Genomic DNA, 14,301 nt, shown 5'->3' with positions numbered 1-14,301 from the left:
GGGACCAAAGTTCAATGTTTCTACCATGACAGTGTTCACTGCAGCACTATTTACAATAGCCAGGACATGGAAGCAACCTAAATGTCCATCGCCAGATGAATGGATAAAGAAGATGTGGCACACACAGGGAGATCAGCTCGGTGCTTTGTGACCACCTAGAGGGGTGGCATAGGGAGGGAGGGAGGGAGGGAGATGCAAGAGGCAGGGAACAAAAAAAAAGATGTGGTACATACATATAATGGAATATCACTCAGCCATAAAAAGGAACGAAATTGGGTCATTTGGAGAGATGTGGCTGGACCTAGAGACTGTCACACAGAGTGAAGTAAGTCAGAAAAAGAAAAACAAATACCGTATATTAACACATATATGTGGAATCTAAAAAAATGGTATAGATGATCTTAGCAGAAATAGAGACACAGATGGGTCCTCTTTGAAAAAGCAAGGAAAAATAAAACAAAAACAAACACAAACTCATACCAACTCACCAAGAAAACAGCACAACCTCTGAGCTCTCAGAAAGAGCAATGATGATAAAGATCTCAGGTGTCAAAGCAACCCCTGGCAGTAACCCAGGGATCGGAGAAGCAGCTGGAGGGTGGGTCATGCCAATGGAGAGCGGTGATTTCTTCTCAAAGGACTCAAGACCGCATCTGAATCCTGCACACAAGTAACTGATTCGTTTTTGATCTGTAAAATTTTATTAAGCAATAGCTGACAACTCTTGCAACTTCAAATCATCAGGAAAAAAATAAGGAGATTAATCCATCTCAGTAATAAGGACAGAAAATACTTTGGACAAACCACGCCATTTTGAATGCAAACCATTAATGCCTTCTAGAATACCTCCTGCACAATCTAATACACAAAATACATAAGAAGAGAGGAAATAAGGGTGAGCTCATTAGAATGCAAATCAGAAATCTCAACAGATCTTGCTTGGAAAGTAAAACAAAGCAGGATGCTGAGTTCAAAAACGAACAAACCAACGTGAGAGGGATCAGGCACACGCAGCAGCGCGCCGCTCCCGAGGCAGGGACAAGAACATGCTGGTGGTCTGGTTTGGTCTGGGACCTGTGCACCTGCATCGCACACTTACAGTTGGCGGGGGGGGGGGGGGGGGGGGGGAGGAAAAAGAAAATGCCAGTAGTAATAAACTCAGAAATTATTTCCAAATTTACAGTACCAAAATAATGCATTTATAAACAAATGCAAAAACAATACCCCTTTGGTAAATAATACAGTGCCTTTTTCAGTCAAACGCATAACCCATGCTTTTCTACAACACGAAAAAAATTTTATCTACAATAAACGAGATCTTAGAACCCTCCCCCTCCCATTTAAAAGAACATATAAACAGAAAATATAGGTACAAGTAAAGTTACAAGAAAATTGCACAAAGCCAAAGAAATGAAAACCATAACCCTTCAGAGCTTCATCAGCCAGGGACAAGGAAATACACAAAAGGTGAAGAGTTTTGAGTTGTGTGCTATGACAAAATTCCAGGAACTCAAACAACATTTGGACACATTTTGTTTCAGCTAACTTTGCTCACAACCCCTGACTTGGCCAAACGATAGGTGGCCCACAAGGGGACACAACAGGTTCCTTCTCGAGAAAACCTTCTGCACGCAAAGCTCATGCAACACTGCACTGCACAGCACATTCAAGAACTCAAGCCAGCCTAGGCATGTACTCCTTTGTTCTTTTTTCAACTCACTCTTCAGGGCAAAGTGGTGACTTATTTTAGGGCTGTTCTCTGGGGTGTCCACCGAGTAGGGCACATTCATGGGAAGGCTTCTCTTCTCTGTCTTACCTGGAATCGGTGCTTTTGTATAATTTTATGAGAACAAACGTGATTCCAAATGCATTCGTTGCTAGAGGTAAACCTTGCAAAGATATTATTTTAAATGCACTGGTTTACATTCAGTAGGTTGCTCATTAATACAGGAAAAAAAAATTTCTCTACAAAGGGCAATGTTTTGAAACCTTCCTTCCAAGTTTGTAAAATGGAATTGATGAAACTGTTACATTTTGGGCCCTCAAGCCGTTCGAGCTGGTCGACAGGAGTTTAGAAAATTGTCCAGGCCATCCTTTCTTTTACAGACAAATGGAGGCCCACGGTCACCCTCCAGTTTTGTGGCAGAGCCGGCTTGATCCCGGGGTCTCCTGACTTTCGTCTACGATTACACGTCTTCGCATGCCCTCGTGGGGCACTCGATGAGGAAGCAACAGCCGTGGATGAAAACACTGCAAACCCTCTGACCTATCCTGCCACAAGAGCTCTGACATCTTCCTGCTTTCTTGGTACCGGTTTTTCTTAGGATATACATACATTCAATGGGTATATGCTATACTCAAAGCTGTGCCTTTGGTTTGATGAAGTAAAACCAAATTTAAAACTGGTTCTCATGTCTGTTAACACACCGCTTCCCTCAAAAAGGCCTGGATTCTGTATGTGGTTGGCTATTTACTGCGCTAATGTTTTTAACTTTAGGGATTCACTGAGGTATCTTAATATTCATAAGTTGCTATTAATGGACACTAAATATGTAGAATTCTGCTGCTTAAAGTACTGACTTTGGTAGCATTTAATAAATTGAGACTGACCGAATGGAAGCATTTTTAAAGTTAAGTGAAAACGTCACCATTAAGTGAAAAGACACGCGTCGCCACGGCTGCAGACGCCTGTCTGACTGGACTGGGGACTATGTCTTCCTTCAGGCCAGGGCCCCAGAGCTGAGCGACGACCGCCGCTCACCCAGAGGCGGATCCCAGACGGAGGCCTTTGTCCCCAGGTGGGGAAAAGGTCCTTTGGGGAGGGAGCTAAGAATTCAGGAAGTTTAGTTAATTGTTCGTGACACACACTCACTTTCTCTTCACTCACGCATCTGGAGTCTTCATTCCAAGGATTTCCCTCTGTATTTTGCTCTTATTAGGAAAAGTTCTAAAATGTGGTCTTTACATCTCAAAAACCAGTCAGAACTTGAAGAACTGAAACTTACTACTATAATTCCTTTCTTGTGCTACTCTCATTCTCTTAAGTCTCATTTCATTTCACCTTTTATTTTCATTAAAAATAAAGTTTTCAACAGAAGGGGAAATAATATTTTAGGATATGTTATCTCAAAGAAATCTTCTCCTTTTATATAATTGATACCACAAAATGAAAAAAAAAAAAAAAGAATTGCTTTTAAAGGATTAATAGGAATTTTTCCCAATTAGAAAAAGTTACAAGTTGTCCAGTAAAAAAAAACCTTCTATCACATCCTTTTTATTTCTTGCAGCAAAATATACTGCCACCAAATAAGTCATTACATACTATTTTTCTAAATAAATAATAAAGTGGGCATAACTCACCAGAACATAGTAACAAAATAATTCCTACAAACACTATGAAAGCAAGATAAATAATTAACTTTTGGACAATAAAACAGAGGAACTGCATTTAAATTATTTAGAAATAGGCTATAACCATTATTGCACAGCTGATAATAAGCATTGAAACATCATGTTAAGCTACAGAAACTCATATAAAAGAATTATATAATTCTGAATACATTGCTAAATTCTTTCTGGAAATATTTACCCACCAAAGAATCTGGTTCAATATTTTAAAATATAAAATGGGAAGCTCTGGTATTAGCTGGGAGATGTCCTTCACCATATTTGAAACCTCACCTGTGTTTCTTCTGGGTCTGAAGAAAATGGTAAGTGATGTCATCTTGCATTGGGCCTGTTTCTTTTCTAATTTTTAAACTAAAACAGAAGATTGAAAACAAATTTTTTTTTTTGGGGGGGAAAATAACGTTTCTGCAGTATCTTCCACCTGTTTGTTTTCAAACAAAATCCAAATTTAGGACCCTAAACTGGTACACAGTTCTTGTGTTCCTGCCCTAAACAACATCACAGATATCAGTAACTGAAAACGATGAACTGGGTCTTGTTATCAGGGCTGAGTATTGCCCTCCGTGGAGGGGGAGGCGGGAAAAGAGAACCTCTGGATTTTTTTTTGTTGTTGTTGAAATTAACAAAGAATAGTCAACCAACTACATTAAGTACTGTAACTTTAACCACATTCTCCAAGTGGTTTATCTCCTCAGTAAACAGTCTGTAAGTTAATAAACAACTTTTTTTTTTTTTCTAGAAAAGCTTATGGGGCTCTTGTCAAGAGTTGATTATAACTCTTATCTTTTCATACCCTGGCAAATGCCTAACATTTCTTTTGCTACATTTCTAATCTGTTGGAAAACATCTCTAACCAACTGAATTTTAATACAGCCCCAAAGAGGAAAGGAGTGCTTTCAAATCAGTGTTGTCAGCATTTTTAGAAAGAGCAAGTATAGAACAGTGTTACCTAATGGGGAAGACACCGCCTCTGGCACGGTTCCCAGGTTCAACAATGAGAGGGGAGAGGGAGTGAAGCCCACTTCTCAGCAGCGGTCTCTTAACGAGCCACCACCGCAGCCCAGAAAATCGCTGCCCCACACCACACTACTCGGGATCTTTCTCCCGAAGTCAATCAGACTGAATGATCGCTGAACCAACAGAATTCTGACGTATTAGGAAACTAGGGGAGGTTTCAGTGTAAACCTCCTCTGAAGAGGAGCGTGGCCCTTGTACTGCTTCAAGTCGTGTGAGCCATCTGCGTGAAAACCTGCAGGAGATCCTTCCTCGCCCGTCCTCCTTTCCCCTACGAGCTCACGAGCAAATCGTATTTATACCTGGTAATAGCACCCCCGTAAAACGCCTACTTTTATTAGTCAAACACAGTGCATTTGCCAAAATACCCCTCATTAATCAAGTCACCTCTGGGGGAATAACATAATATGCGTGAATTAAATGTTGTCCCCCCCCCCAAGAGAACCTGTACCTTCAGGATTTTTTGGTTGTGTTTTTCTTAACAAGTTTTTTATATTTACACTAGTAGTGATGTTGGAGGAATAATAAAAGCTAGATGTTGTGGAGAATGAAAACAATGCACACTCCTCGTCTAGAAGAACAGCAGGTGAGAAGGCAGTCTAACCTTCCCTCTGAAGGGCCCTTTGTCCCGTCGCCGACATAAGCAAACCCAGTAGGACATTCCCACAGCGACCACGCCTCCTAAACACCACCAGATAGGTGCCTCGCACCCTTTGCTTGCAAACACCGCTCTCCTGTATTTTACTTTTGTTTAAAAAAATAAGAGAAGAAAAAAAAATAAAGGATAATAAAAACCCAAACAAACAACAACGAAAGGTCAGCGCCCTCCCCTGGGCCTGAAAGACGTTTCCAGTTTTGCCCTTGTCTTCTGGTCCCCCGGGCACCAGGCCGTGCAGGCTCCTCCAGCGTCTGCGATCAGACCGCTCTCTCCTCCCCACACCAGTCTCTTCATTTGAGGCGCTGGGTCACGTTGGCCAGGGCAACTGCAAAGGCCTGCACAGCGGAGAAGGGGTACTGGAAGTCCAGGATGTACGCATTGCCGTCAATCCTTCCAAACTGCATCACCTGGGGTGAGGGTGGGGCGGGGAAGCAAAGACGTTAAAGGAAAACCTCCTTGCGGCTCCTGATAGAAGCAGACAGCGCGGCCTGTGAGATATTTCTGCCAACAAAATCGACTCTGAAAAGCTTCTCAATCTAACTATGAGTTTGTCGGAAAAACAGATGGAAGAACACGTTAAATCGTGCAGTGGGGAGGCCACAAGCAAAACTCAGAGCATGGAAAGCTCCGCGGGTCAAAGGAAGTGGTTTCTCCACCAAGGAAACAGAAGGAGAAAGAAAACGTAGAGAAGAAAATCTACAGGCTAAAGAGGCTTAAGAGAACCACGACCTGTGATGTCAGATGTCACGCTGCTCAGAGAGGGACCAAGCAGAGCACACGTGGTCCCCCTTGCACTCCACCTCCTGCACCTGCTTTCCTGTCACCCCAGTGCTTACTGTGACCACACTGTATCATGTTATTATATGATGTTACACATATTTGTTTATGGTCTTTCTTCCATTTTTGTAAACTCCAGGAGGACAGAGATCTCCCTCTGTTTTCCTCAGTGCTCTAAATTTCAGCACTCAGAACTGGGGTTCCCAAACTCTCTGTAAAGGGCTGATGATAAAACATTTTAGACTTTGTAGGTCATATGGACTTTGCCACAGCTACTGAACCTCTGCTGCAGGGCAAAAGCAGCGCAGACAGTACTGAAATAATGGGCGAGGCTGTGTTCCAGTAAAACTTTATATAACGAGGCTGCAGGCTGGATGGGCCTGTAGGCTGTAATTTCCCAACTCCTGGCCAAGAGGATTGCCAGGCATATAGCAAGTGCTCAATAATCATTTCTTGAGCGAATTAATGACGATGAGATTTAAATATGAGCGGTGAAGGGAATTTCCGGGATGGTGGAGAAGGGCAGTCCCAGAACGACAGCTATGCAGTGGGACCACAGCAACAATTCCAGGTTGGCGCAGGAAGAACGGACAAACTACGCAAAGTGCTCAAGTGCACCAAGAAGAGATGTATGTTCTGCCAGAGAACTGGGGAAGGACTTAACAACAGAAACACAGAAAGACAAGCAAATGAAAACTGGGTAATTATTACGTCTTGAGTAAAAAGTCTACACGATAAAAAAGGAACTGTAATTAAACCCTAATACATGGCTCAGAAATAAACCATATTCAGTGGCACAACGAGGGGACCAATGACTACTGATTTACCTGCGAAAAGGGGGAAGGGAAAGTTCACCTGTTGGGGGGCGTTGGGGTGAAGAAAATGAACCCTTATGGTGCTCAGGAAGAAGTCAGTACATGACGCCCCAAACTAAAAAATCAAGAGATAGAAGTAGGAATGTGTTCTTCGCAAGTACGGTGGCAAACACCAGAAGCAGCACACAGACTTAGTTGTTAGAGCTGGCCTCTGCAGAGCAGCTGTGGGCAGTGGGCAGGTGCCTGCTATTTTCCTCATGGGTCTCACAGAACCATCTGACTTCAAAAAATCAGGACACGCATTACTTTGGGGAGAAATAAAGAAGAGATAGCAATAGGCACACTGAAAATTACAAGCCCGACCGGCCCCAGCTAAGAGTCATCAGCCGTTTCCCACATTTCCCATCTGGCCTTCATAAAAATGCTCCCGAAGGCCAAAGTCCAGAGACCTGTCGGGACCAGACAGTGGCACTCGGGCCACACCCCAGCACATGGCTTCTTACCTGCCGCCCCTCCAGCTCGATCTGGAAGTTCTTTGCCGACTCCTGGGTCACCCGCCCCCCGAAGTCCAGCTGGTACACCTGGGTGGCCTCGTTCCAGAGAGGCTGCTTGTTGGCCATGACGTACACGAAGCCTTGGCTGCCCAGCCGCCCGTCCTCTTTCTCGCTGGCTTTCCTGCACTTGAACTCCTCCAGCTCACTGGCCGCCCTCAGGCTCCTCTTGCTCTTCCAGCCCTTCTTGCTGCCCTGGCTCTGGTTCATCAGCTCGTCCCCGCTGATGAACAGCTCCGGCTCGCTCTCCGAACTGTCCTGGAACTCATTTGTCTTATTCAACTTCTTCGACTTCAGCTGGTCTTTCTGACTCTTCACTTTCTTCTTCTCTCTCCCCAGGCGGGGGCTGGAGATCAGGGAATTAAAATCACTCAAAGTCCGAGCCTCCTTCTTCACTTTGCCTTCAGTGATGGCCTGAACATTTCCCTCCTCGGCCCGGCTGTCCAGCCGCTTCCGGTTCTTCTTTCCGAATTTCTCTGTCCGCTGGGGCACTGGGCTCTCCGTCAGGGAGAGGACTTCCTGGAAGTTGTCTGCTGTCTCTACCATCACCTCTGTACCCAGGTGGGTTTGGAGGTCCGTGGGCGGCGGGGACACGAGGGGCTTCTCCACCACCAAGTGCGCCTTGGGGGGAAGAGCGCCCTGGGGGTTCTGCACGGGCGGGCACGCGCTGTAGGAATTCCAAGGGTGCAAGGCGATGGGTGGCAGTTGTAAACTCGAGCAGGCGCTGCTTCCCGGATACATGGGGGGCAGGGGGCAGTAGGAGAGGCTGGGCGGGTAGGCCGTTTGAAGAACCACCGCGGACTCCTGTTGTGCAAACTGTGCTGGGGCCAGAGCGGCTTTCGGGGAGCAGGGAGCCTGCACCCCCGTCAAAGCGGAGGTGTTATAGCCTCCCGGATAGGGCACTCCCATGCCATAGCCTGTCTGGAAAGTGGCAGTAGGGCTGGCGGGAGGCTTGGGGGAGACGAAGGGCACTCGGGACACATCCAGGTGCTGGCTCTGACCTACCATCAGAGGGGACAGCTTCAGGGGGTTGGGCACCGCGGTCTGTGCTGTCCTTTCCTGAGGAACCCAAACATCCTCCCCCAGCACGGGGTCCCACTGGTAGGGGGGCGGCCGCTTCACGGCCACAGCGGCTTCGCTCAGCTGGGGGTGCCTCAGCGGCTTCTCGGCCTGACAGTGCTGGGCCAGCGCCTCGTCCTCTGTGAAGGCCGAGTTGACGTAGTCGGCGCGCTCGCGGGCGCCGTCGCCCGCGCTCAGGAGGCTGTAGGACGACTGGGAAGTCAGCGGGGAGGTGCCGGCCGCGTGCACCAGGCCGACGCCCGGCTGCGACCCCGTGCCCGGCTCCGGCCTCCCCGCCGCGCCCGCGCCGCTGCACTGGCTGCAGGTGTACAGGGCGGGCGGGGGCCGCGCCGGGAACTGCGCCGCGCCCTTGGGCCTGGGCGGGTGCGGCGGCGGCCGCGGGGGCTCGGCCAGCGGCGCCGCCTTGAGCGCCGCCTCGCGGTTGTTCCTGCGCAGTGTGGCGTGGATGAGGCCGCCGTCGGGTCTCTGCCCCGCGCCGCGGCCGGGGGCGCCCAGCGGGCCGGCGAGGTCCGGGTAGGGGGGCGGGTCCCCCGGGGGGATGGAGTAGCGCGGGACCGTCAGGCGGTTCAGGGTGGCGCTGGTGCAGGGCTGCGGGACCTTCTTCTCGGTGGCGGTGAGCCTCAGCGTGGCCGAGCTGCCTGGGCCCGGGAGCGCGTAGGTGTTCTGGGAGCAGAGCATGCGTGTCCGGGGCCGGCACACCTCCTCCACGTTGCCGCTGCTATCGAAGGTGGTGATCCTCTCGTACCCCAGGGGCGGCTGGTAGTGCGCTGCCGTGGGGTAGGGCGAGAAGTCGCCCTTCTTCAAGCACGTGTCCAGCGGGGGCGGCGGGGGCGGTGGCGGCGGCGGTGGCGCCGCGGTGGTGGGGGCCGCGGGGATGGTTCCCGGGTAGGGGGGTGGGGGGTTCATCTTGGCCACCTGGACCTCCTGGGGGGCGCTGAACACCACCGCGTCCCCCTCGGTAGCCAACTGTGGCACCGGCCGCAGGGCCTTGGCTGGCTTCTGCAGGTGCTCGTGGTCTCGGTCCCCGTGGTCCAGCACGGACAGCTGGATGGCCCCCTGTGCTGGCGGCGGCAGGGACAGCTGAGGGGGGTTGGGGATGACGCGGCTCATCTCCACGCCCCCGAAGATCACCTGGCCAGGGCTGGAGTAGCGGCTGGCCACTGGGTACTGGGCGGCGCTGTCGCTTGCGTGCTCGGCAGCGCCCACGGCTGTGGTCTGATTGGTCAGGACATCCAGCTGCACATTCTGGTTGGCCAGCAGGGACTGCACCAGCCCGATGCTCTGCGTGGGGGACATCGCTTGAGCCGAGCTGTGGATGGGGGCGATGGGGATGTTAACGGTGCAAGGTGGGTTGTTCTCGGGCACACCAGATGCTCCTGTCACTGAAAGGAAATTAGAAAGATGAACTGCTTACAAACAAAACACTGCCATGAAACTGGGTCAGAATAAGCAACACACCTCTACTCATCCAGTCCTTCTGCATACAGAATGCAGTCGCTACAGAGGAAGGTGTGTTTGCTTAGGGAAAGCTGGACAGTTCACACAAGTTACACAACACTTCCCTAAATGTTTCTAGAAGGACACACAGGCAATCCCAGGGGGTTCTTCAGGGCAGCCTGCAGTCGTCCGTAAGCTAAGGGCACTGCCAGAGCTTTTCAATAAATACCTCTGAACCTTCTGAATTTGGTACCATGCACCTGAATGGCACCATGGCAAATGATTAAGTGTTCAAAAGATGCTTTTAACTTGTGATATTCATAAAACGGCCCCCTCTTTTGTGCAAGAAGAGGGCCCTGGTACAGTATGAAACTCCACTGAGGACTCAGTGCCTAGGCTTCTTTAGAGTGGATTCATCCAGGGTCACGGACTGGTTAGTGTGGGAAGTGTCATGCAGCAGGTGTGTGTCTGAGATCTGTACAGCAATTAAGTTTCTGTAAATAGAACCATGTGAAATGCAGTAGAGGAACCAATGAAAAGACTCCTCTAGCAAATCTGCATATGAGGGGAAGGGTCATTTCCTAATTTAGCTGCTTTTTAGCATTTCAAATGGTATATAAGGTGAGCCCCATTGAATACACCCTGTAAATATATCCTATTTGTTCACAGTGGGGATTTAATAAAGTGTATATTTGAGCGTTGATCTGCAGACCACGTGCATGTGCTCAGAGCCACTGTCTGAACTGCCCTGTCTGAAGTGCTCACCGAGCACGGCAAGCTGAGTGCTGTGTGGCAACCAGTATCCGAGCAGGAAATAGAATTTAACAGGCTAATTGCAGAGGCCGGCTGACCGTTCACCAGAACTTCAGAACGAAACCAGCTGGTTCATGAAAAGCTAAGCCCACCCTCAGCGCCTGTAACAGACTCTCCCCTTCCGGGGGGTCCTCTTGTGAGAGGTAACTATCTCCTGGCTGCACGAATCTGGGCCCTGTCCCAAGTTTTCTACTATTCCTGTTCAGCTTCCTCTTCCAGACGTTCTCTCCTTGGTATAGAATACTGACGACAGGTGTCTTCCCCACTGAACGAGACGAGAGTCTCTGTCGCGTCACGAAGCACTGAGTTTAAACTCTGAGACCAAACGTTCCCTCCTCCACAGGGAACCACAGACGATTACAACAACAGCTGAGCATTAGCGAGAGCTCTATCAGTCACGTTCTGGGAGAATGGAAGGCGATAAGGAGAAAGTGTAAAAGATACTCCCAGATCCAAGGCTGTGAGCTAGCAGGGCACAGGCTACACGCTCAAGGGTGTGCAGCCTCACCAAACCACAGGCTAACGCGGTTGCAAGACCTTGCCCATCAGGGCCGCGTGAGTCCAGAACATCTGCCCCACCCATGAGGAGAGGTAAACCGTCAGAGGACCAAAGGCGGCTACTGTCAGAAAGCACTGGGCTGAGGGAAGGCAGACAGCTCCCTCACGTTCAGAGCCTGAGCTGGGATCAGTGTCTAGCCCATCCCATGGCGAGACTAGAGCCCTTCTGTTTGAGAATGACCAGGTACAGGAAAAGTCAGTGGCCCATGCAGGGCTCCTCTGGCTCAGAAACCAGAGACTTTCAGAACCTTGCTTGGTTGTAAGTAGAGGAATCTCTGTGTTTATAAAACTGTTGCAGGTGGACTTCTTTTGAGAATAGTCACAGACAATAATTGGGAGACTAATTAGAATTCATTCCAGTCTGTCAATCAAAATAGGACCCCCTGACTAGAAAGCACTTAAATGAACCTAAGATGCTATAGATATTTCAAAATCTGTAAACTGGGATTTTAAAACCTTGTACCAGATTTTACTTTCAACTCACAGCAGGCTTCTGTTCTATGCATGGAGACCTGCACTGCACTTAAGAGAGAGACGTTGAAATGCACAGGTTTTCTGCCCGGGAGACGGGGCAGGTTTGAGAAACTGGGCTTCGTGGGCATAGGGTCATCTGCGTGACGTCATTCTCTAAACAGGGACAGAGAGGACGAGGGCTGGCCTAGGGTCCGTGAGACAGGGTTTCGTTTCTGATGTCTTATTGGTCCCGTTAACTTCTCTTTATGCAGGCACGTGACTAGGAGGATCACCCTGAGGGTGCGACGAGGTGGCAGCAGCGCTCACAGCCACCTCCACCTCCATCGTCCTTACTCTGGCAACTCCCCTCCTCCCCAAACTAGTGACAGTATGTGACCTTTCTGCCGTGACACCTCACATGCCTTCCAACCTCACTGAGGCAGCAGGCACAGGCTGACGTGCTGTAATCCTCAACTACTACCACTCTGTCCCCCAACACGACCCACTAAGAGAGGGTGTGGGCTTGTGACAAACCAGCTGACATGCGTGAACACACCTGGTAAATCATCTTCATCTTCACTGAACACATTTGGGTTGAAGACAGGTAAATTAACAAAGTCCATGGAAATCTTCCGAACCTCCGGGAGATAGATGGTCATCTGCCGCGGCTGGAGATGCAGGAGGCTGGTTTTATAGATTACTGGTGGGGAGGAGGAGGAAAGCACGGTCAACAGAGACAAGCAGAGGGCAGCCAGGGTGCCAGCAGAGTCCCTCACGGGGAGAGAAATGGGGCTGCGGTGTCCCTGCCCTCCGAAGACAGATCTGTGCGGGCGGGCTGAGAGCCTGAGGGTAGCTGCGCATCTGCCCCTGGCACTCGACCCGCCACCCTGGACACAGTGCAGATTCAGTGACAGCAAATTCTCGGTCTAGCCCGGCCACTCTGCCAGTGGTTTGTCTACAGAACCACACATTTTAAATGTTAAAAACGTACACTCTTTTTTGGAATGAGCTGGAAATGGTATATTTTTTTAAACCTTATTTGCAATCAGAAGGATAATTTAGTGAAAACAGTTGTGATAACCAGAGCGCCGAGCTCAGGGGAATCTCAGCCAATCAAGGAGCTGTTTGAAGGCGACTATGACAGAAGGGGTGACGTGACTCAGGTAGGGATAAAATGCCGCTTTTATTCAGGACTGAATTCTTATCTTACTGACTTGCTATTTCAATTTCATGATCAGGATAGACACTTACGGGGAACTGCCACATGCTTCTTCAAATACTAAGGTTTACTTTGATTAATGGGGACATTTAAGAGAAGGCCTAGATTGCAACTAAAATATTTAGAGACAAGCTGAAAAAAATAATGAATCTGAATTTAAGTTTCACGGTAGATTAGAATCAGGATGAAACTGCCCCGTCAACTTTCCCTTTACACTCTTTCCTGTGACACATGTAGAGTTGCTTTAATTATTACTATTTTAAGTTTTCTGTTAAGATAAGCCAAACCCTATCTCCACAGCTCTCACCTCCAACAGCCTGGTGGCTGGCTGGCCAGCAGCCCCAGGGCGCAGTAGACTTCCTTTTTTGAAGCACCTCTGTAAGGTGCGTGCTTGGACTGGCGTGGGCTAAGATGATTTTTCCAACCCAGCAGTCCTTACAGGTCTTTTTCATCTCCCTTGCCCACAGAAGAGAATATGCATTTCGGCCTAAAAACTCTGGATGGCCATATAGCTTAAGAATTAATGCATGCATTAAAGTGCTACTCTTTGTCATTCAGATTGACACAGAGAAATAAAATTAAAAATCTCAGGAGGGATTAAGACATAACATCAGTTGCCTCCAGTGGGGGGAAGAAAACCTAGGTGCTGGGGGTGAGGACGAGACAGCTTAACTATGCTCCTTTAAACCTTCTGAATTTATTCCATATTTTTAAAATTAAGAAATGTAAAAAATTAAAAATAGAAAATTTCACAGGCCAGATCATTCTAATAGAAAGAAACAAATTATTATCCAATTATCCAATATAAAGTAACCAACAGCACTCACTTTTTTTTTCTTTTAACAACCACAGGCCAGGCCATACAGACTTCTAGCTTTCCATCCACACTGGTGAGCTTACCAGAGTATTTAACAGGGTGCCCATATGTAATATACCTTCTAAAATCCAAGAGTTAATTTCTTCTCTCTAGTAGAATCAAATGCAAAATTCTCTTCGCTTGACATATGGTACTAGCTAAAACCCTCTTTTTAAAAAGGTCAATGACCAGGACAGTGACTTCACCACAGTCACACAGCAGGCTTTGGTCCCGGGCACTCAGATTCCTCGCACTGCAGCAGCACGGGCCTCAGAGGCACCTACGGGCCCTCCCATCTGAAGGTCTCGCTGACCCACTCGCGGATCTACTCAACGTCCAAGCAATAAGGGCAGACAGAATGAAAAGATCCAGTAAGTAAATTCCTTCATTCCTTTTTTCAACGTTTATAGTCAGCAGATGGCTAAGTTCTCAGCTTACTGACATGGGGATGGTCACAACCCTCACACAGTGGTATAAGAACCCCGTGTACACCAGCAGCGCACTGCTGAATTACTGAAGAACAGGCTTTTGTGGTCTTCAGAGGGTGTCCAGGTTGTGGAAAATACCCTAAGAGATTTCTTTGCATTATGTACAGGGGTAGTCTACTCTTATTTCCTAAGTCAGTTTTATAGTTTACCTTTATTCCTCCTCTTCTTTAAGCG

General features: G+C 48.4%; 1 protein-coding gene across 8 annotated transcripts in view; it reads right to left on the bottom strand.

Moving 5' to 3' along the window:
• Window positions 1-678: 678 nt before the first annotated feature.
• Window positions 679-14,301, bottom strand: part of TULP4 (TUB like protein 4) — a 228,503-nt gene continuing 214,880 nt past the window's right edge. For all 8 annotated transcript variants that reach the window (XM_033867911.2, XM_033867906.2, XM_019951676.3 and 5 more), the window contains 3 exons: window positions 12,121-12,264; window positions 7,176-9,685; window positions 679-5,487 (listed from right to left, as the gene is read on the bottom strand). In XM_033867911.2, coding sequence (XP_033723802.1) covers window positions 5,371-5,487; window positions 7,176-9,685; window positions 12,121-12,264 — 2,771 coding nt within the window. In that variant the 3' untranslated portion in view covers window positions 679-5,370. The remainder of the gene's footprint in view (window positions 5,488-7,175; window positions 9,686-12,120; window positions 12,265-14,301) is intronic.

Source organism: Tursiops truncatus, chromosome 12 (assembly GCF_011762595.2).
Source record: "Tursiops truncatus isolate mTurTru1 chromosome 12, mTurTru1.mat.Y, whole genome shotgun sequence".
Lineage (NCBI taxonomy): Eukaryota > Metazoa > Chordata > Mammalia > Artiodactyla > Delphinidae > Tursiops > Tursiops truncatus.
The sequence above is the reverse complement of the archived record's forward strand: the minus strand, read 5'-3'. Positions and strand labels throughout refer to the sequence as shown.